This window comes from Tachypleus tridentatus, chromosome 2 (genome assembly GCF_004210375.1).
Source record: "Tachypleus tridentatus isolate NWPU-2018 chromosome 2, ASM421037v1, whole genome shotgun sequence".
Classification (NCBI taxonomy): domain Eukaryota; kingdom Metazoa; phylum Arthropoda; class Merostomata; order Xiphosura; family Limulidae; genus Tachypleus; species Tachypleus tridentatus.
The window spans coordinates 35,175,976-35,198,940 of NC_134826.1; the positions used below are offsets into that span (position 1 = coordinate 35,175,976).

The window sequence follows — 22,965 nt, forward strand, 5'->3', positions numbered from 1 at the left end:
TATAAACAAATAAACCATAGAACAATAAATAATAGACTAGTATTTTGTAAATTACAGTCACAATACATTATAAACAAATAAACCATAGAACAATAAATAATAGACTAGTATTTTGTAAATTACAGTCACAATACATTATAAACAAATAAACCATAGAACAATAAATAATAGACTAGTATTTTGTAAATTACAGTCACAATACATTATAAACAAATAAACCATAGAACAATAAATAATAGACTAGTATTTTGTAAATTACAGTCACAATACATTATAAACAAATAAACCATAGAACAATAAATAATAGACTAGTATTTTGTAAATTACAGTCACAATACATTACAAACAAATAAACCATAGAACAATAAATAATAGACTAGTATTTTGTAAATTACAGTCACAATACATTATAAACAAATAAACCATTGAATAATAAATAAAGAAATACAGCAAACAGTTATTTCTTCCGGTTACAAACTCTGCACTAATTTGCTTTGCTGCTAGCCATAGGTAGCTAAGCCTTATTAAATTTTGCACATGGATGATGTGAAATTAAGTAATTTTTATTGGTTTTATATATATATATTTGAAATAATCAAATATCATAAATTACTATACCAATATCACAGAATTCAATTGTAATTTATCAAACTATGTAACTAAGCTATATTTCGATCTAAAAATATACAAAATTTCAAGCTCACTAAAGTGTCAATTTACCCTCTTCAAATTGGAATGAAAAGAAAGGATTTCTCAAGCACATAATTTGCAAAAGGTCAGAGAATCACATGGGAAACATTTTGAGCTTTTGGTTGGTTTATTCACACATTAAAGACAGAAGTAGCTTTATATAATCAAGTATCTTAAAAACAGAAAGAGATGGGCAGGGCTACTATGTTTGATTCAGTATGTGAAACAGTATTTCAGCAAATAGAAAAGCTTATCAATATCAGTAACTTGAGTTCCTGTTTCTTAAGAAACCACAGACCTACATTTGGACATCACAAACATATAATTTAAACCAATGCTGTATTAAGATACCATGTGACACACAAAAATTAATATTTAGGTGTGTTATTTAATACTTACTTTAAAATTAAGAAGTTAACTAATGCATATTAATAAAATTTGGTTCACAACCTTCAATTTGACAACAAATGTACTAAGATGAATTGATAAAACAGTTGTTCAATAACATTCTGAATGTAAGTCAACAAATGTAATGACATGGTCTTTTACACATGATCTGGAGCATTAGGGTTAAGAACAATTATCAAAAACTAGGAAAGGTTTTCATCAACACTTTTTCTACCATTTTTGATATATTTGCAAAAACACACCAACCATGCCAGTGAACTTATGTTAAACTAACTTTATCTTACACTATGTTTCACTAGAGGAAAAAGAAAAATAAGGGTTTGAAAATAATCCTAATGATCAATTATCACTTATAAATAAAGCAGAAGGATAAATTTGTAACATTTGACAAAGTATATTTATTTATGGATATAATGCCATTCATTTTAACAGGGCAGTATACATGAAATGGCTCATTCACACAATTCTGTTACTGACCAAAATTTCATACTATGTACGTGTTTTTCTGTGTGTGTATGTTTATATATAAAAACACATATACATCACATGTATGCATGATTAAGTGAAAAACACTTTTATACCCAAACAACTGTGAAACTTTCATCACATAAGTTTTTAAGTCAAGGAAGACTAATAATTCACCATCAAGATTAAGTGTTAAAATGTACTTACTCAAATGAAATTTACTCTTATTACTTGTTCGTTTATGCTCTGAAGGATATGATAAAACCATGTCTAGTAAAATAAGATAACAACAACAAGGAAAAACAAGAGCCTTGGTGAATTTGATATAAATTCCTAATTAATTATGTGATGGAATTAACTTTCAGACAAACAGCTGAAAATTAAATTGGCCTAAAACTTTGCATTTCTAACACAATTAGAAGATCAAATGTCTTCATTAAGCCATAATATCTCCATAACTAGGTGTATTATCATTTTTATTAAAGCTCCAAAGTCTATCTTATTTTTCTTTTTTAAACACATATTAATTTGGTAACTACAAATACTGTATAGGTATCCATAATATACATGTATGGACAACACAAAATAAATTTACCTTACCTTCGTGACCATTATGACAACAAATTTGTTTTCGTCTATGTTGTATTCACTAATTTTGTTGTCGTCACTAAGAATCTTTCCTGAAAATCAAGTATTTTTTATTAACCTCACAAATATAATCGTCGTTACCAAAACGACCACACAGATGATAAAAGTTGCATCAGATTTATGTAATACAAATTAGCCTACAACATTATTTTTAAAAGTAAAGGTCTACATAAAATAAGTTTTTTAATTAAACAGCAAATGTAATTTTAGACTGAGCACACTTTAGATTACTTGAAGATTTTTATAAGAGCAGATTCTACTGAAAAGATTAGATTAATGTGTACAAACATTAAGTGATAAGCAATGATGCATCAATATTTAATTACTTAAATTAATTTTGGCCAATAAATATTTATCTGTTAATTTAATTTTTGATTTTGCTGAACCCAAAGATGTGATATTGTCATTCTAAAAGTGTAGACAGGTCCATCTGATCTTTACTGATTATAACTTTAAAATCAACAAAACTGGACTTTTTCAAATACAAGTGTCTTAAAATTATTATTGTTAGGCTTTAGGAATTAGCTTGAACAAAATGTGGTACTAGATGATTAATGATTAGAGAGTTTATGAGACATTTTTATAAAGTTCTTGTTGGGTTACATTGCAAATAATTCATATGTTTTCACCAAGTCACTGTAAAATATTTGATTAACTAGCATATTTGTGTTAGTATGATAAAATTAGTCCTAATTTTTAGCAATCTACCAGCATTTTAGATCCAAAAAATAATTTGAATTTAGTGCATTGTTATTTTGGATGTATGAAAGCTTGAGCAACTTATGGACCACTTTTTGAATCATTTTATTTCTGGAAAAAAAAATCAATTTGTTTATGAAAAGTCTGCAAGTCATTTGTAAATTCCATCTAAAAGCCTCCTACACAGCTCTGTTAATGAAAAAAATTAGTAATACAGAATTACTGAAAATGCTTACAAATATATTAAAGTGAGTCATACCAAGGACCTTGCATTTAAAGTTCTTAAGCAATAGCCGTTTCTGAAATGTATTTTGATTTTTTTAACAATACAACCTGAACAATAGTATGCCATAACCAAAGCAGTGATTAGAACATTTGTCTTGTGACCAGGCTACATGTAAGATAAATTTTAGATAACACCACCATGTGTTTGTAGAAATCATATATACAAATCTACTTGTATTACATATAGGTTTTTATCATTTGTTATGTTGGAAAGCCTTTCACATCAGTACAGAAGGAATGAACTAATGAAATAATTGTGCCATACACACACACATTTACATGAAATATATTCACACAACATGACACCTTGGCTCTACAAAAACAAATAATGCTGTCTTTTTTAAATTTTTTTTTTAAAACTTGTTAAATCTAGACTTAAAGTACCAAGATTTTGGGATGTGTTTACATATTTGCCTTTTCTTTGGCAAGATAAAAAAAAAAGGTTCATGCAAACTTAATCTTTCTACTGTTTATGTTACTTTACCTCACATACAATTAAAAATAAAGTATTGTACTTGAATAAAACTTAAACATACATTTTGTGCATATACCTAAGAAATAAAGAAAACAAGTTACTATTTCTTACCAGCATATATTAGCTTCTGACATGATGATGGATAGTCTTTCCCCTTCTCTGTTTCTATTTTGTCTTTAAACACTTTGACCTGGAAAAATCAATGTGTTTATTAAAAATCTTTCAAATATCAAGGTGACATAATGTTATATATATATATATTTTTTTTTTTTCCATCAAACCTATAAACTTACCATAATGATTTTGTTTAAAAACCCATAATGCACTAGAGCATATAAACTGTAAATATGCTCTTGTTCTGCCAGATTTTTTTAAAAATTTATTTTAAATTTTAATCTCTCTGACAGAAAGAATATTGAATTACTGCAAAAGTAAACAAAAACCTGCTAAAACAGTTCCTTGTGTTTCAAAATTATGAATTTTTATGTTAGTATTGAGAATATAAATAAAAAGAATTAATGTAAATGGACTTGATTAAAGATGTTATATGTTTTTGGAACTTAACACATTTTTTGTCACTAGAATGTCAGATTTGAGGGGGGTGAACAAGGTTTAAAAAGTTAATTAATGAACCAAAAATTAGAGGTCATGGTGACATATGTAAGATTAAAAGCTTGAGAGCAGATACATTTTTAGGCAGTTTTACTTGTCTTCAGTACTTAAGTGCTCTCCACCAACCAATACAAAAATGGATAGAATGCATTACAGCATTTCAACATCAGTTAAAAATTAGCATACTTATGACAATACTTTTTAGTTAATGAAAACTAAAAACAGCCAAAATAAAAAAATTAAAATAAGTTAACAAAATAGCAAGTAAAACAAAGAGAATGTTTGAAACTAGTGACACTGAAAACTAAGATTTCTACTTGAAAAAAAAATTTCAATATTTATCTACTATTACTAGAACTGTGCTGAGGGTGTGTGCCACAAAGGTAAAAAAAAGTAATAACCCAGTGCACTCATAATGTAACACACACATTCAAAAGAATGTATGCACAGTAAGGATTTCTCATTTTTTTCCTTTGTAGAATGTATTAATTTATTTAAAAGAAAATAACTGTTTTTACTTATTTGCTTCTTTTTACAACTAGTGTTTATCAAACCTTAATGAAAATTTTAAAAATACATCTGTTAAAAAATTGCACATGTGCACTAAATCAACTAACCCCTTCATCATAATGAGTCAAAGGCCATGTCATCATATTTTTCAACTTGCATTCGAAATTTTATTGAACTACTATTTTATAAACTTATATCAATAAGTTTGGAATCAAATTGTATAACTCAAATTTTAATATTATATATGTGTTAGTCTTAAATTGAAAATAAATATTAAAAGAACACATCTAAATATATATTTTTGTGCATCATGGGGTATGCTGAATAAGAACTGTTTAAAAATTAGATGTTTGTGATGTCAAAATACTAAGTCTGTAGTTTTTGTACAAATTAGGAACTCAAATTAATAATATCAACAAGCTAGAATATAAAATAAAAATCTCATTTTTATGTTTTTTTTATTTTGCTGAGATATTACTTATGCACTGAATCAAATACAGCAGCCCCATTCAGCTCTTATACTCAGTCCCTTATACTCTTACTACAGCATATGACATAATAACCAATCAACAGCTTAGAATGTCTACAGAGTTTATTTCTCAGCCATTCTAATCTTTGAAAAGGCTACCACTATCACATTATTTCCACCCAAGTTTTCAAGGAGCTAGAATGCATCTTCAACCTGCTCAAAGTTTCTTTTTTTTTTAATTTAAATACAGCTCAGTTATTGAGCTTAACAAATTGTAGTGGAATTGTATGGTACCAGTGTAGTTATTTGTGATTTTTTAGTTATTCAACTGTATATATAAAACCTAAAAAAAATTTTGTTTGATATCCTCCATATGCAAAATTCTAAAAGACTCAGCAACAACCAAATAAAAAGGTCATAGAGAGAAGAAATAATTGTTTGCTTTACTTCTTGATTTATTGTTCTACATATTAATAAAAGTTTAACCATTTATTTCTAAATAGTAATAATCTATATACATATATATAATATATAATAGTTGAAATGTGACTGTATATTACAAAATACTACTGCACTAAAATACAGCCATGACAAGGAAGACCAGAAGTCAGTCTTATATTACTGGATATGTAGCATGTGTGCCTTGTTAAGCAAATTATGTAATGTTAGATACGTATGAATGGAAGGTCAGTATAATGAAAAGTAAATATACAGCATCATGAGACTTAAGTTACTTAGACTAAACACTTGTATTTTCATGTTATCATATGTAGTCATTCAAGCATGAAAAAAGCATAATTTATATTTCCTAACTTTTTTACGATGGTTACAAAATTGGTTAAGTGACAGACTCCACATAGTTAGAATACAGAAAATATAAAGCCTTATTGAAAACAAATGTTTGAAATGTATTTAGAATGTTTTAGAGATTATGCAAATATCCGAGATTTTTGGAATGACAAATAGTTTTTAATGATAACATGAAATCACTTTGCAATCAAGATTAGTAAAAACAGACTATTTTCACAAACAAATCTTTTATAAAAATATTTTGTTTAAAAAATCAGATTTTCTTGTACACAAAATATATTTAATCTTTACTAAACACCTACCAAATTTTATGAAGATACACATGGTGTATCGAAAGTTAAAATGCAAATTCTTAACATACGCAAATGTGTAGATGAACCCTTATACTATACTGAGCCTCTAATGTAAGGGTTAAAAATACTAGCACTATAACTAGTTAATACTTCACTACTTGATAATGAGAAGTCACTTGGTTTACTTTAATTATTTTCAGTATATTTATATTTGATAGATCATGCAATGATATGTAACAAATGAATTTGTGTCTGAATAGAGCTATGTAACTACGTAAGACAAACGGAACTTTTGTTGTTGTTTTCAGGTGATTTGCCTATGCTGGAAGGATTACAGTGGCTACAATAAATATATTTATGTTGAGTGACATAACCATGATAATGAGAATGAACAGCATCTACTGCACCTTGAGTGAAAATAGTGACAGTTATTTTGAATGAAAAGCATACAATGGCAAAACTTTTACAAGTTACTTTGGTTGAGCATTTTAACATGGCTGATGGCAATGAATATTGACTAGCAATAAAAATGATGAAGAGAGGCATTTGAATTCTACATATAGTCTAACACAGTAGAAGCAAATCCTTAAAAGAAACAAGGCTATGTTGTTGCACTTAGCACACCCAGAATTCCAGGATATATTTGGGGCATTAACTATTTCAGACAATACATGTAGAAATATGACACTTTTATATATACAATCTAATATAATAAAAAAAAATGTAAAATGTAAATTGTACTTCAAATTTATTACAACAAGAAACAATCTTGTGGAATAAGTAAACTTGTAGTAAAGACTCATAAGTTAAAATTAACATGTATTTATGCCAGTGTTTCTTTATTTAATGAAAACTAAAAAAACAACTAACACAAAAAATTAAAAACTGACAAATTAAAAAGTAAACAAATACAGGGTACAAGTGGTTGTACTGTATTGTTATTAACTGTATCTTCAGCTTTTTGAAACATACTGTGAAACTGAAGGCCATTTATAACTGACTGATGTTACCTCTTTACTTTCAAAAAACATCACTAAGATTGCAACCAAAGTTAAGCACAGCCTTTCACACCAATATATACTATACCTAACAAGTTTTGTTTAATTGCTTTGAACTGTATGTCTGTAAATTACTCTTCACATTTAAGATGTTATGTGTACTACCAACTGTATTATACAATGGTCAGTGCCTAATAACTTTCAAAGTAAAGGGTTGTTCTCTAGTGCTTTAATAATTTAAGCATTAAACTGCTTCTCCATAAGTTATAAGTTGTACTGAAAACAAGTTTCATGTCTTTCTTCATATATGTACAACATGTATTTTCATAAACAAGGTAGCATTTATTTTTTCACTCTAGCCCATGTAACCCTTCTGTGCTGTGTACATCCAGCACATCAGTATCCTTCCAATGATACATGATATTCACAAATTAATCATTAGGTGTGCTTTGTTCCACACATCAGTATTACTGTAATAATTTCTATTGTATAACAATTTGAATAAGCCAATAACTCCTCTACAATAACAAAACCTCTACAATTTTTGAAACTTAATAACCTTGCCTAAGTTTAAAACTTCTAAAAAGTAGTTGACTGAATTCTGAACATAAGGTTACTGTTAGTTCTAGTATAACTTATGTATTCTGGAATAGAATTTAATAATTTCAGCTTCTAGTCTGACCATCTCATAATACCTTCACTCAATTTTGCTGTTAACTCTCAGTTATGACAAAGGTTTGGCACTGAGTGTGACTTTGTTAGTCTAGTAAACTTGAACAAAACAATTAAAATTAACTATGATTAACTATTAGCGTTAACAATAATAATCTTCTACAACTGCCAACCTTACTGTTTTTACCTTAACTAATGATTAAGATTTTCAGAACCAGATTTAGGTAATTCAACTTGATAAACAACTGCATAACTGATGTTTCAATCTATAGTTAATAATTTCTCTCTCTGTTAGGCTTAATCTCCAACTTCAATGTTTTTACTACGACACAAATTACATAACACAGGCTGAGTGAGACCCTAAGAAGATAATACATGTATTACTATTATTAGTCCTAGCCCTAACGAGTAACCTAGCAGAACATCATTTACTTACAGTTTCTGACGGATCAATTTCAATCTTGAAGGTTTGTTGTTGGAGTGTCTTCAGAGTTATAATCATATTGATTTGTACCTAGAAACAAGTAGACAAATATATTTTCTAAATAAAGTGCGAAAAGTAGTCAAACTACTACTTATTACACAAAACGCCATACAGTGGTCGCCATTAAAATGTGACGTCATCAAAACTACATCAAGAACAAATACTTCAATGGATAGTGAAACATTTTGTGCATGTCGAAATCTTGTAAGTATTTGAAAACCACTTCAAATAACAAGAGGTTAAAGAAAATAGTATTTATTTTTGGAATTTCTTAAAATAAATAAATTTTGGAATGGATTAATTTTAATTGCACATATATTTACGAAAATGTAATTTTTCCCTTGAAGGCTCCATACTTTATTTTATTTCTCAGTAAGAAAGAGGGATTTTTCTTTTCCAGATTAATAATTCACGCTTATTCTCAGTGGTGCAGCGGTAAGACTGTAGGCTTACTACGATAAAAATCAGATTTCGATATTCGTGGTGAGTAGAACGTAAATAACCCATTGTTTAGGGAAAAAATAACAATAGGGAAATATAAGAAATGCTAAAGCACTTAGGTTAAATGATATTTACGCAAAGGTTATGAAAGAAGTTAAGGATTGGATATGAGTCATGTGCTAGTTTTTTTTTCGAAATTCTTAGATAATTAGCATGTGCAAGAGGTTTGGAAGTTGGCTGTGTTACTCCTCCTTTCAAGTAAATTTGATTGTAAACATATTATTCTTACGTTAGTGGTGAGAAAGGCTGTTTTTTAAAGTCTAATAGAATATGTTTTGCAGAGTCATAAAATAAAGTTAAAAATTTTGTTGCATAGTCAACATGGTTTCACCAGAAGAAAATCGTGCTTTAACTATTAATCTTTTGATATTCTTTGAAGAGGTTACTGCTTACGTAGGTGAGGATACAGAAGTGAATTTTCAGAAAGCAGATGACAAGTTGACACATAAAAGGCTTGTTAAAAGTTGTATTTGTAGTTGTGGTAATAGACTGGCTCATTGAATAGAAAACTGGCCAAGTGGAAGAAAGCAAAACGTTGTTGCCAATGGAGATCAGTCAAACTGAATTAACATTATAAGCAGGGTATTTTAGGGTTCAGTGTCAGGACCTTTGCTCATTTTCATTTACATCAATGGCATAGATGAAGGAATGGTTAATAAATATTTAAATTTGCTAATAATATTAAGGTATTGAGTGTTTCTGGTTGTGAGAAGGATGCTCCTACTTTCCAAAAGGATCTAGTTTATTTAGTGTGTCAGACAAATAAAAGGCATGTGGCTTTTACTTATAACAAATACAATGTAATGCATGTGAGATATCACAATTTGAATTATGAATATAATTTTAATGGAAATAAACATTAACAGTGATGTGGAAGAAATGGGTCTTGGTGTTCTGGGTGATCAATCTCTATAGCCATCCAAGCAAAGTTCTTTTGCTAGTGCCAGGTCAAATAGAATTTTTAGGATCTATCTATAAAAATATTGAATACAAGTCTCAAGAAATTATAATATTGTAGTATAGATCATTGGTTAGGGTACAGTTTATGTATTGTTTTCATTGATGGGCTCATTACATCAGAAATAACAATTATTGGGAAAGTTTAGGATGATACCTGGGATGGAACGATTCTTTTACAAAGTTAGGTTGAGATCTCTGAATTTGTTTCTTTTAAAAAAATAGAGTTAGAAAGGATGTGATTGAGGTGTTTAACATTGTTGAGGTAACTGATAATATTGATGCATTATTTTAATTATGAGAATGGTTAAAAACTAGGGGACATAAATATAACTTTTATCTCTGGTTAAAACAGATTTATTTTTTAACTCTATGGTTATCTGTGGATGTGATGGATTCAGTTAGTTTAAGAGATTTTAGGAGAAAATTGAGAAACAGTTGAATCATAATAGGTAGCTTTTAGTGTGTTTTTTTTATAGTGGTTTAGTTTAATTTAGAGGATAAGACTACTTAAATGGGAAAAGGTTCCTTATTATTAATAATAAGAAATTTCATGGCAGAAAATTCTTTAAAAGAAAGAATTAATTCTATTAGGAAAAATGTTTTTAAGTCCCTCAGGCTAAACACAGTCTAACTGTTAGTTGAGTTTAGCTTCCTTGGCTTGCATTCCTTTACTGCCCAAAAATTAAAATATAATTTTAAAAAGTGTGAATTATAATCTGAGCACACCCTCTACATTCCTACACTCAATTACACAACTGCCTTCAAACATGTGGTCAGCTATCGGTCAGTTACTTCTTTCTTTCTTTGTGAATCTGATGATGACCAAAGAAGGTCGAAATGTTGTTTGCTCTTCAATATAGTGCTTTCTGTACCTATACTAGCTCTTTTTACATATATATGATGGGAAAAAATGTAGAGAAAAATGAGCAGTTATGGACTCCTTTTGAATAAATGCAAGTAGCACTATCTGCTGATCACAAACACCATCTCCAGGCAGATATTCATAAAACAACTGAAAAGCATCTAAGGTCTAAGTACTGGCATCTGATTGCTTTTATTATCTGCCAAAGAGTTATTTGGGATATCAAGATTACCAGAGGATCTTTGTGAGTTACCAACTACTGAACTGATTACAACCTTGGTAATTATATAGTGTGGGCATTTTCTAAATAAATTTGCAGCAACACCTAGAAATGATTACAGACTGGTCAGAGCAACATTCAGTCTGTACTTCTCCAGTACAAGGTATCTCCAACTAGTAACGTCATCCTTCAACACTGCCAAACTCAATCACATTGGTTATTGGGAAGGATTTCAATGAAAATTTGATGAAAAGCCAAGTGCTATCATTCCAGTGACTGGTACCTCAAACAAGCAGTGAAATCAGTTAAAAAATGGCAATGAAGACCACCAGAACAATTCTTGGTCCCACCAAGAAAAGAATGCACAAGCACTCATTTGATAACAACAACAAGAATATCATGAAGACTGTTTTTGAAAATAACAGGGCTTTTGTTGTAGAAAAGTGACCTGCCATTAACCACCAAAAAAGATAATTTCAAACACCCAAAAAAGGTAGACTTAAGTCCAATTGTATAATACACAAGAAGAGTTGTAGAAGAGAAAGGCGAAAGAAGCACAGATACCAGCAGCACCATGATATTCTTTGATTCTTTAAAGATAGTGTATATATTCTCCAAATCAGGAACAATTCTTTCCAATTGCAGGAAGGTCGGAGCAGTAGAAAAGCAGTAGGCAAACATGGGATTGCAGCTGAAATTTTGATAGTAATGGGCCAAACACTGATTGAGACTTTCATGGTATTATCACTAGTTAGAAGAAATGCCATCATTGTGATTATCTTCAAAAATATAAGTAGCAATAAAGACTGTGGCAACCACAAGGAAATCACAAGGCGAAATCCTAACTTGTGATATTCTCAGTCACCTCATTAACATTATTACTGAAGACAGCCTACCTGAGATGCAATATATCAGGTCATCCTATATGTAATGTCTGGACATTTAATACAGAAAGTGCATCATCATTTCTGTTTTTATAGAAGGCTCTAACGACTAAAGTATGTACTAGGACGTATAAAAATGTTCAAACAAATAAAAGGAACTAACCCAACTCCACTTTTTCAGATCACTAATCAAATAAACCTTTATGAAGATGGATGTGTCTGAGGAACATATTAAGCATATAATACTTTATGAGTTTAAAAAAGGTAATAGTGCAGCAGAAACTACACAAGACATTCCAGATGTTTATGGTGCTTAGTCTTTCAATGAAAGTAAATGTTTAAGGAGGTTTCAGAAGTTGAGTTTAATGATGACTTGCTGCTGGCTGCAATTGATGAAGATTGTGTTGTAACAGTTGAAGAACCAGCACAGAAGCTAAATTCAGCTCATTCAACAGTTCCCCTTAGTCTGCAACAGCTTGAAAAGGTGTCAAACTTGGAAAATGTGTCCCTCATGATTTGACAGAAGCCAATCTTAGAGCAATAGGGGACATTTTCACTTCTCTGCAATCTTGTGAACGTAACTCACTTGTTTTGGACAGGTTAGTGACTGGAGATGAGAAATGGATATAAAAGTGTTAAGTGCCAGAGGCAATAGCTTAGTGCAGGTAAATTGGCACAGCCCAAAATGGACCTCCATCCAAGAAAAGTCTTGTTAAGCGTTTGGTGGGATGTTGTTGGTATGATCCACTTTGAGTTGCTGCCACTCAATCTAATGATTACATCAGACTTCTATTGTCAACATTTATAGCGCTTGAATGTTCCACTGAAAGAAAAGAGGCCTGCTTTGATCAATCATAAAGGTGTTGTGTTAGACCAGGGTAATGCACGGCCCCATACAGCAAGGATCACATCTGCAAAGATTGAAGAGCTTGGCTGGGAAAAATTTCCACATCCTCTTTATTCTCCAGACCTTGCCCTGTCTGATTATAATCTATTCCAAGGTTTGCAGAACTATCTTGATGAGAAATAGCTTGGAACATATGAAGATATCAAAACTACCTTCTCTACATTGTTTTCCTCTAAACCCCAAGAATTTTACAGAAGTGGTATTCAGAAGCTTGTGAATCATTGGCAGGAAGTAATTAATAATAATAGAACATATGTTATTGATTAAGTAACATTAAAAACATTTGAAATCCCTTCTCTTTTTCTGAACCTTAAATCAGACATTACTTAAGGGATGACCTGATATTTTCAAAGTGGGATGCAGCACAGTGGATGTGATATTTTTGGTAAGTTTAGGAGAAATGTATCAGCAGAATATCTGCTTGTATGCTGTGTTTGATATGGCCAATGGAAATTATCTTTGGAAAATTCCTTAGAGACTAGTTTGTCTACATCACTCAACTCTTCCATGAGCCCTCTCCCCCAGTGGCACAGTTGTATGTCTCCAGAATTGTACTGCTAAAAGGTGGATTTTGATATCCATGGTGGGCAGAGCACAGCCATTCATATGGCTTTGTGCTTAATAATAAACAACAACTCTTCCGTGTGCATGTGATTATCCAGTTTGTTTCAAATGGTGACTTATCAGACTCTTTGAATCTTGAATGTAGTGAAACATGAAAAACATGCCTGCACTTGTAATCTCCGGTCATTTCTTTATTCATGCCATGGAAGATTTTGATTGCAGTATTTACACAAGATACCACTAGATGTCTCACACTTCAGTCTGAGATAGCATAGCACTAAGATCAAAATAGTGGAAAATTCAGGAAGCACTCTTTACTGATGATTGTACTCTTTGGACTCAAAATCAGGATGATCTTAAATGTATCATGAATAGATTATCAGATGCTTCTCAGTTCTTTGTACTGAGTGCTAGTCTAGACAAAACTGAAGCCATATTCCAGCTCTCTTCAACATTATGTGCTCCAACTTCAATGATTAAGATTAATGAAACCCAACTGAGCAACATATTTGAGTACAGGTGTCTTGGAAACACTTTCTCCAAGATGTCTCTGCTTTCAGAACTCACAACCAGGATGATCTTAAAGGAATTGTGGGTAGTTTATCAGATGCTTTTCACTTCTTTGTTTTAAATATTAGTATATGTACAACTGAAGCAATATTCCAGCTCTCTCCAACATTCAATACTCCAACCCCATCAGTTCACACTAATGAAACTTGAATGAATATCATATTGGAGTTCAGATACCTTGGAAACACTTTCTTCAGTGATGGTTCATTAGATCAAACATTGGTAGATTTAACATGAGTTATTGGGTTTGTAGCCCCAAGTTCAGACTGAAAAAAAAACTTATTAAACAACTTGTCTTCATTGTGAAGGAAAATACTTAATAAAAATTATTCCACCATATCTACTTAATTTTGAAGAGAGAGAGTTTGTGTGTGATGTGGATAGACCTGTCATGTGATATAAATATGGAGACTGAATGGAGAAGAGATTAAGATAAGCTGGTTTCTGCTACTTACTGTAGAATGGGAATGTTTTCTGTGTTAAATGCAAGTTGATTTCAACAGCATTGAAAATTTATTTGACAGCTACAACTGGTTATTTGACTGGAAACATGCTGCAAGGGGGCCGTTGCTAGCTCAAACGAGCTCATTGGATCGAATTTACATCACAATGTTTTTTATTTGTAAAACAAAAAGCATATTAATCAACAAGACTTTAACAGTGCAGATGGGATCAGAGAAAAATTACTTGCATCAAGTTCTGTAGTGTATTCTATTTGTTGTAAAGTTTTTATTCAGAGGAAGTGATGTAGTAGTTGGTATCACTGCCTAATAGAAATTACTTAGGACCACTGTAGCTGTTGACTAAGTATGATACATTTCTTGTTGAAAACATTAAAAAGTGTATATAAGGGAAAAAATCATGTTTCATACTTATTAGTTGTCTATGATGAATGCATAGAAATTCTACGTTTCCAAGATAGGAGTACCATTGTCTATGCTCACAAAAATCAAGATGCACTTTTAACACAGCATGAAATATGACCTCTAAATTTTGCTTTAGTGGATAATGAAGTGCTACTTTTTCCATGACAAGACAGTGAATTCCTGTTAGGCATTGATGGTCTGACAACTGAATCAGAGCAGTGCCATCAAAATGCAAAATGGAGTGAAACATGTAATTATGTATGCTAGTTATGTGCTCTTAGTTCACAAACAGAGGTACTGTACATTGACGAAAGTACTACTTGCAGTCGTGATATTCACTGAACACTTGTAATTATTGATATGTTAGGAGGTTCACCATATATCATACTTTTCTGAAATGCAAAATTAACTTTAAAAATCTAGAAGTGATAATAGTGCATTAGATAACCAACTGCAAGAAGATGACTTTGTTAAAGTGCATCATCCAAACATGCATGGACTGTCTGAGTGAGATATTGTTAGTCTATGAAATATCTTGGCTATTAACACCATGCTAGAGTTGAAATCATTGCCATTTCTGCTATGGCAAACAAATGCCATAAATGGAAGATTCTACTGGTAGATTGATGTCAAAATTAAATGCCAACTTGGCCTGAGTATCACTGCTTTGCAGCAAGGTAAGGCTTGATAAGTATCATAGCATGAATGTATGTAACATATGATACTTGCAATGTGAGTTACAAGTGCAGGTAGGTGTGCTTTACTGTAATTATAAACTGAATTATGGTTCTTGGAATGTACTGCAGTAGTCCTCAATACTCTATGTAAGAAATTCTCCACACTTTGAATAATACAACGATATGAGGGTTTTAAGGTATTATTTCACTTGTGCTAATATTTGATAGTAACTCTTCTGACTGCCTTCGAGTTAAATCATTAGTATGAGTGCTGTATGGTGGGTGTTATCCAGTGAAAGCATCCAGAACAGGGTAAAAAACTCCAGTAGAGGATAGACATGGACATCACTGGCTCACTCTTAGGGAAAGATTTGTTGTTGCTGAGAAAGTCAGCTGAGGTATTTTCACTGATCAATATATCAGCATTGTCCATTACTGATATGTTGGCAGAAAACTAGACAGCACAGTTTGGAGTGATGGAAGAAATCTGCATAGACCAGAGAACCTACTTTAACAGCCAACTGTATTCTGAGTAGTGTAAAGTGTAAGATGTGATGGGGAAGAACACTTCTCTTTATCAGCCTTAATTTGATTGTTCACCAGGAGTGAGTGAAATTATTAGTAATACATAAAATTCACATATAGCAGCTTAGATATCATTATAAATACAAATTTCTTTTATCCGGTGTTTTCAGTGTTTATGATGAAATGTTTTCAGTCATGCAGTTTGAAATATTTTTAATAAATACACTACTTTACTAAATATTTTCATAACATTCAAGTGTAGTATTGAAGCATGAAAATGTAGGATGTATTTATATCAGGGAACAAAGTAACACCTACATGGTGAAAGTTTTGTACATCAAAACTAAAACCTTGTGTGCAACTTGTAAATGAAAGGATGTTCTTAATGGAAAACAAGAAAAAATATTAATGAAGGCTAATATATATCTGTGTGTTGTGTGTGTGGCTCCTTGTAAAAGATTTAAATTTATTGTTTTAGGATATTTGCTTCAATAGGAGTTACTTTACCAGACAATTAAAGAATTTAGTCTATATGTGTCAGTTTCTATATTTAAATATTGTTTAATCTATGATTTACTCAGTTAAAGGCATAATTGTATATACTGTTTTACATTATGAATCATAATTAAGGGTTTTCAACATTTCATTTCATTGTTCAAAAGCATTGTATTTTATTTTACGTATAGTACTAACTTATTAAGATTTTTCTTTTTTCGTGTTATATTTTGAATCATTAATATTGTTATAACACATAGTGTAAGGGTCAGTTAATCATTGTTTAAGTACATTTATTTTGTTTAGTCTATTGTTGAAGTGTGCATAATATGTAAATTACCTTTTCTAAAGGGGAGAGACAATTTATAATTTTTTTGTTTTGTCTATAGTGTTTTATCATTGTAATCTGTCACTTGAAGAAAAAGCAGCAGATATTCTATTATGACTTTGCTCCAAAACAAACAACACAAATCATTTTAATCTCATTTGATACCATTTCAAATTATTGTATTATGTATTCTCTGGCACTTTAAAATATAGTTAAATATTTTTCTTTTGAATTAGGCATTATATTACATTTAAAAATTTACATTAACATTTTTTATGGTATTTCTTTGTTTGAGAACTGTGTTATTCATGTGAGAGAGAAAGAAAAAAATTGTGATCTACATGATATCATGTATATTCTGCTACTTTTATCAATATAAGAATAAAAACATTCATTTAGTCTGCTTCTACTATATTCAATTTTGGCTTAAACACATCATCCAGAAACTGTTGAAGTTAATTTTTCCTAGTTGTTTCTTTCTTTCTTTGTTGTTCTCCAGTAAATGGTGTCTGCTTTGCCTGGGTGAATATTGCTGCAGGTTCATACATTCTGAAGAAAGGCCAATGACAACAGTGCTCATCACTGGCCAAATAGATAGTACTTAGAGCTTACAACATTTGTTTGCTGTATGAGAATGGACATTCACATGGTAAAGTGCAGGAGAAACTGAGGTTACTTGCATTAGTAACAAGATTTAGTTTTAGTTGGTCTTTCTTAGTTAATGACATGAGTTTATTGTACTGAGTATGATACAAATGTATTTTTTCATATACACTTACTGTATATGAAGATGACTTTGTTACAGTTTTCACAAATTTATATTAACAAGGCTGGTTATTAATATAACTGTAGTTTCGATAGCTTTTCATCCAAGTTTGAAATCATAGAGGAAAATCAGACAAAAGTCCTTCTTGTCCTTGCTGTCTTGGGAGTTTCAAAACTTACTCTGAGTAGAACTGAAACAGCAGATAATTAAGATACTTTGTAAGCGACAAACGTTGTTTTAAACTAACCAATCAACAATAAGTTACTTATTATTCAGCTTCTAAATGTCATTGTGAGAATTCTGACATTTATTTCTGGACAACCTAGAACATCAATGACATGGATATATTTGCTAATATTATTAAGGTCTTGTGTATTGCTAACTATGAGGAAGTTGCTGTTGCTTTACAGAAGAATTTAGAGCATTTGGTGATGTAAGTAAATAGAAGATGGCTTTTAGTTATAATGAATGCAAGGTAATGCCTTGGGATTATTATTACTTGAAATGTAAGTTTAATATCGATAGGGATGACTAATTAAATATTATTGGTGTTCTGGTTGATTAGTCTCTCAAGCCGTCCAAGCAGTGTGCAAGTGGTAGGGTAAGTCGAGTTTTTTATTGTATTTACAGAAATATTGAATACATTAGCTACTACACATTTAGATTATTGGGCTTCTTACCTTATGATGGACATTGAATTGTTGGAAAGGGCTTAGAGAATGGCTACTAGGATGAAAAATTTGCATACAAAGACAGATAAAGATCTATGAAACTGTTTTTCTTATGAACAAAAAAAAAAGAGGTAGAGGGAATCTGATGTGTGTAAGATTGTCAGAGAAACTGATGGTATTGATTATATTTTCTTCCAGCTACTGGTGGGATAGGACTAGGGGAATATAAATAGTTCTGGCAAGATGGGAGTCATCTTCAGCTAAGACAGTTTTATTTTCTTAACAGAGTAATTGGCCTTTGGAATGGGTTGTCTACTTGGTAAATTTTTGAATGATAAAAATTGGTTTTGATGTGTTTTTTTTTACTAGTTTAGATAAATGGATGGAAGAGCCTAGATGGATCAATAAGTTCCTTGTTGTTCTTGGATATTATGTTATATTCAGTAAAACAAACCTATTTAATGCTTGCAATGAAATAAGCTAATCTGAGAGCAACACAATGTAAAATATGAGACAATTGTGAAAGAGAAAATATTAGAAAATTATATTGTTTATAATAAAGGTAATATTACTAATTGTGAAATGTGTATTCATGAGATCCTCTGTATTAATTCTTTGATTATAAGTGAATAGTTAAGTAAAGTTATTTTTTTTTACTGGTTGAATACTTATCGTCTTCCTCATTTTCAAGACAAATCTTCGTCTGAAAAAACACGATGCTGTTTCTGTAGAACTCTAATAATGCAATGCAGTAATATCTGTGGAATATCACTCTGTTCAGTCGTGTGAACACGTGTAAAATATATTCCGTTAAACAAAATGTATGTGGAATACTTGACGTGATTGGATGAAAAAGATTATTATCAAATGATTCTTGATTTTGAAAAACCTAAGAAAGTATTTCATACTTCAGAATCTAAAATTTCTAAAAATCAAACACCAAATGCAAACTAACTTTGTATACTATAACACCACCCTGCATATATTTTGCTGATTTCAAAGTAACAGTTTATATAGGAAAAAAGTATATCTGAAAATGACTTCTGTTTTTTAGTGTCAGGTCAGGTTTTTCCCACAAAAGCTGAAAAGCGAAAATACAAATTTAATTTATTTTTATAATTAATTATACTATATTCATATTTTCAGTATATTAATTATATTTTTATAATTAATTATACTTTTAGTAATAACTGATTTGTTTTGTTTTCAAATTGAATTTTGAAATTTAAGTGCAATAAGTATAGTGGTATAATGGATCGTAGAAAGTGCAGGTATAGTTCAAATATATTCTGTTATATCTGTGTCAGTTTTGCAACTGAAAAGCAAAAGTAAAATTAATGACTGTGAAAAGTGCCTACTATGTATATTTTGGAATGAAGCTGGGTGATCAAGATAAGGATAGAACTCCTCATATTGTTTACCATTCTTGTGTTGAGAATTTGAGACAATGGACAAAATGTTCAAGAAAAAAGCTGAGTTTTGGATTTCCTATGATCTGGATAGAATCCCATAATCATATCAGTGATTGTTACTTTTGTACAGTCAACTTAAGTGGAGTCAAAGGCAAAACAAAATCCTTAATTGAGTACCTAAATATCCCATCAGCCATAAGATCTGTTCCTCATTCAGACTCAGTACCAGTTCCTGTATTTAAAGGCTTACATGCACCTTCAGAATCAGCTGACTCCAACCCAGAAGACTCAGGAAAGGATCTTGACTTTGCACCAGATATTTCAGCTGATCCCAAGGCACCCAAGTTATTTACACAAGCAGAATTGAATGATGTTATTGACGAAATACTCAGACATGATAGATAAAAAAGGATGTCATTTCCAAATTCAGGGCCATCTAAGTGACTATAATCAGATCTTAAAACTAAATCAGCAGGAAAAAAGTTTCCAGATGCAGGCTAATGTATAATCTATAACAAAAGCAACCTTATGCATTAAGTATTACTGAACACTCGAAATAAATGTGCATGATCTCTCAATATGTTTACTGATTAGATGGTTAATAGTGTGTAGTTATTGTAAAGAAATTGAGCTGGTGATTTTGACAGTGAATGATTAAACTAAGATGAATATTAAAATGTAGAAAAGTGCAAAAGAGATAAAATAAATAAATTAGACTCTTGAAGATGAATCATGTATTCTATATCGGAAACTATCTTTTCGAAAAATAAAATATGAACATAGTTTTTATGATAATCTACCTCCAAAAGTCTAAGGCTAATAAAAAAATATTTTGAACAATGGTATTATAGAATGAACTGAATACATTTTGTTACATATCTTGATAAATGTGCTCAAAATGACAGTGAGTTCTACAGATATATATATTTCGTTTTATTGTAAGTTTTATATGTAAATGATATGGTTAATAAACTGGCTTTATACTATAACACGAACATTTTAAAATATTCTTCACCATTCTTGTCATCAGTGTATGTATCAAGCAATATTAGAATCTAGTTAATTATCTAACTCTCTGACTCTTTCTTTGATAACTTGGTTAATATAAATGTTTTTACTTTTTCTAGCCTGTAAAGTTAAATGCTTAACTATAATTTTAAACAGCTGATCTAAAAACATAATCTCTTTTCTAAAACTTAGTTTTGTTACCTTAACACATGTTGAAATGCGTGTTATCGGAGTTGATTTGTCTAGGATTTTACGACATTAATTTATGATGTTTAATTAGGATGGTATATACTTAAGCAGTTTGAAATATATTGAAAAGATTTAAACATGAGCTTTTACGCTATAATGTTGACAAAACTAGAGACGACTAAATGTTTAAAACGTGGATAGTCAATTATGTAGTATATGTTCCTGCGTGAGACAGTGGTACGCGTACGGACATACAACTCTAAATCCGAAGCTATTTCCCGCGGTGAAGCCAGAAGACAGCAAACCCAATGTGGTCTCTCTCTCTCTCTCGATATATATATAAGGTGGTGGATTTGAGTGAAAGCATAATAATGATAATACTGAAAATAGATAAATGTTAAAAGTAATAATTTTAGACTTTAAGATTTATAATTTTAATAGGAAAATTGATTACATCATGCATTGGTGGGCTAACGAACTTAATTATTTTGAACATTTGATAATCAACTTCATTTGACGATAATTGTAGTTGCCTTAAAACATTAGATGTGGAAGGTAGTAAGTTTGTAATTAAGTATAAAACTACACAACAGGCTATCTGTATTCTGCCCATTATGAGTATGGAAACCCGGTTTCTAGTGTTGTAAGTCCATAGACATACCGTTGTGCCACTTGGGGTAGAGGGTTGTAAGAGCAAGAATTAACATGTAATGTTATTGAAATGTTTTTTGTAAAACTGGAATTTTGAATATTATAATCTTGCACTAAACTTCTTGCTTAGGCAAAGGTTGCGTCCTGCAATTCTCCCTCTCTTGGTAAGTATTTAGGAAATCCAGAAAGAATTAAGTTTTTCCTGTCATGGGCTAGTTAGAGAACTGTGTCCTTCTCCTGCCCGTGGCTTATGAAGATAAAGAGCAATGAAGTTTCAAAGTATGCTTTAACTTGGTGTTTTGTTTAGGGTTTGATAACATTAATGTTTTTGGATGAAAGTAAGTGACGTCACCTCATAGAGAAAGTCTGAAAAGTGATGTGCTGATAGAAGTTGATTAGTTGAATTCTGGTTGTCCAAGCTTCATGCTTGCAGCTCGTGAAAATAACTAGAGCAGTGCATTGTTTTGCTTTAGCTTCTGCAGTTCTTTTGGTTTAAATTATCTCGATGATAATTTAGGAAACCTTGGGGAACAACCGGAGGCGCTCAGAAACTTCTTTTTTTTTCCAACCTCCACGTGGAAGTGAAGTGCAGCTGTGCTTAGTGGTTCTTGCCTGAAGCAGACAATGAAAAGTTGATACAGATTTATATAGCCGGAAGAAGATCAGAAGGCATCCAGAAAAAATGCTGGCCAAACTGAAACAACGGATGTTGTGAGAATAATGATAAAAACAACATGAAGATAGAGATTAGTATTAAACAGCTTTTGTTAGACTTATAGTGACAGAGATGTTTAAATCCTGTGCCTAAGGAATTGGGTGAGAGAGGAAGGGCGAGAAAACCCACTTTCACTGGACAGGCACAGAATGTTCTAACTGATCAGTGCCAGAATCCTAGAAGATTTTCACATGCAGAAGGAAGGGGCAATGAATAATAATTTCAGGAGGGACTATGATTGCCACATTATTTTTCTATTTGGTTAGAAGAATAGTGTTTGTTTATTTGTTTGAAAGTTAAGCACAAAACTGCAAAATGGTCTGTAGTCTGCCTACTGTGGGTATCGACCTCCAGTTTCTAACGTTGTAAATCTGCTGACATACCGCTTTACCACTGGGGGTGGTAAAGGAGGAGGTTGGATGTGGCAAGATCTTGGATTTGTGGTGGGACTAGGTTTGTCGTCGTTGCGGGAGAGAGGAGCAACTGGTTTGTGTGTTGTTGAGGTACTTAAGAAGCCAGGTTGGAGAGTCATAGTTTTTGAAGGATATGGTGAAGTGTAGGTAACTAGAAGGAAGCAGTCTTGTGATTGAATAATACTTTAGAAAATAGGAGTGCCGATTTCGTCAGAAAATATCTGTAAACAGTTGATCATCTTGGAGAGGTCAGTGGAGGATCT

The 22,965-nt window shown here is 31.2% G+C and overlaps 2 protein-coding genes across 6 annotated transcripts in view; one reads left to right on the forward strand and one right to left on the reverse strand.

Moving 5' to 3' along the window:
- The window catches only part of Rad23 (UV excision repair protein Rad23), a 37,206-nt gene extending 28,539 nt beyond the window's left edge, over positions 1 to 8,667 (reverse strand). The window contains exons 1-3 of the mRNA XM_076484070.1: positions 8,471 to 8,667; positions 3,782 to 3,860; positions 2,164 to 2,243 (exon numbers count right to left, since the gene is read on the reverse strand). Coding sequence (XP_076340185.1) covers positions 2,164 to 2,243; positions 3,782 to 3,860; positions 8,471 to 8,536 — 225 coding nt within the window. The 5' untranslated portion in view covers positions 8,537 to 8,667. The remainder of the gene's footprint in view (positions 1 to 2,163; positions 2,244 to 3,781; positions 3,861 to 8,470) is intronic.
- LOC143240882 (uncharacterized) lies at positions 8,594 to 20,715 on the forward strand. Of its 5 annotated transcripts, none has more exons than XM_076484125.1 (2): positions 8,594 to 8,722; positions 17,377 to 20,715. In XM_076484125.1, exon 2 carries the CDS (start codon positions 19,652 to 19,654, stop codon positions 20,129 to 20,131), a length of 480 nt encoding a protein of 159 aa, XP_076340240.1. In that variant the 5' UTR covers positions 8,594 to 8,722; positions 17,377 to 19,651; the 3' UTR covers positions 20,132 to 20,715. The 5 variants fall into 5 exon arrangements, with proteins under 5 accessions (XP_076340240.1, XP_076340256.1, XP_076340230.1 ...); XM_076484141.1 differs by having other exon boundaries at positions 8,670 to 8,722; positions 18,209 to 20,715; XM_076484115.1 differs by lacking the exon at positions 8,594 to 8,722 and adding an exon at positions 8,751 to 9,001 and having other exon boundaries at positions 16,939 to 20,715.
- The last annotated feature ends 2,250 nt before the right edge of the window (positions 20,716 to 22,965 follow it).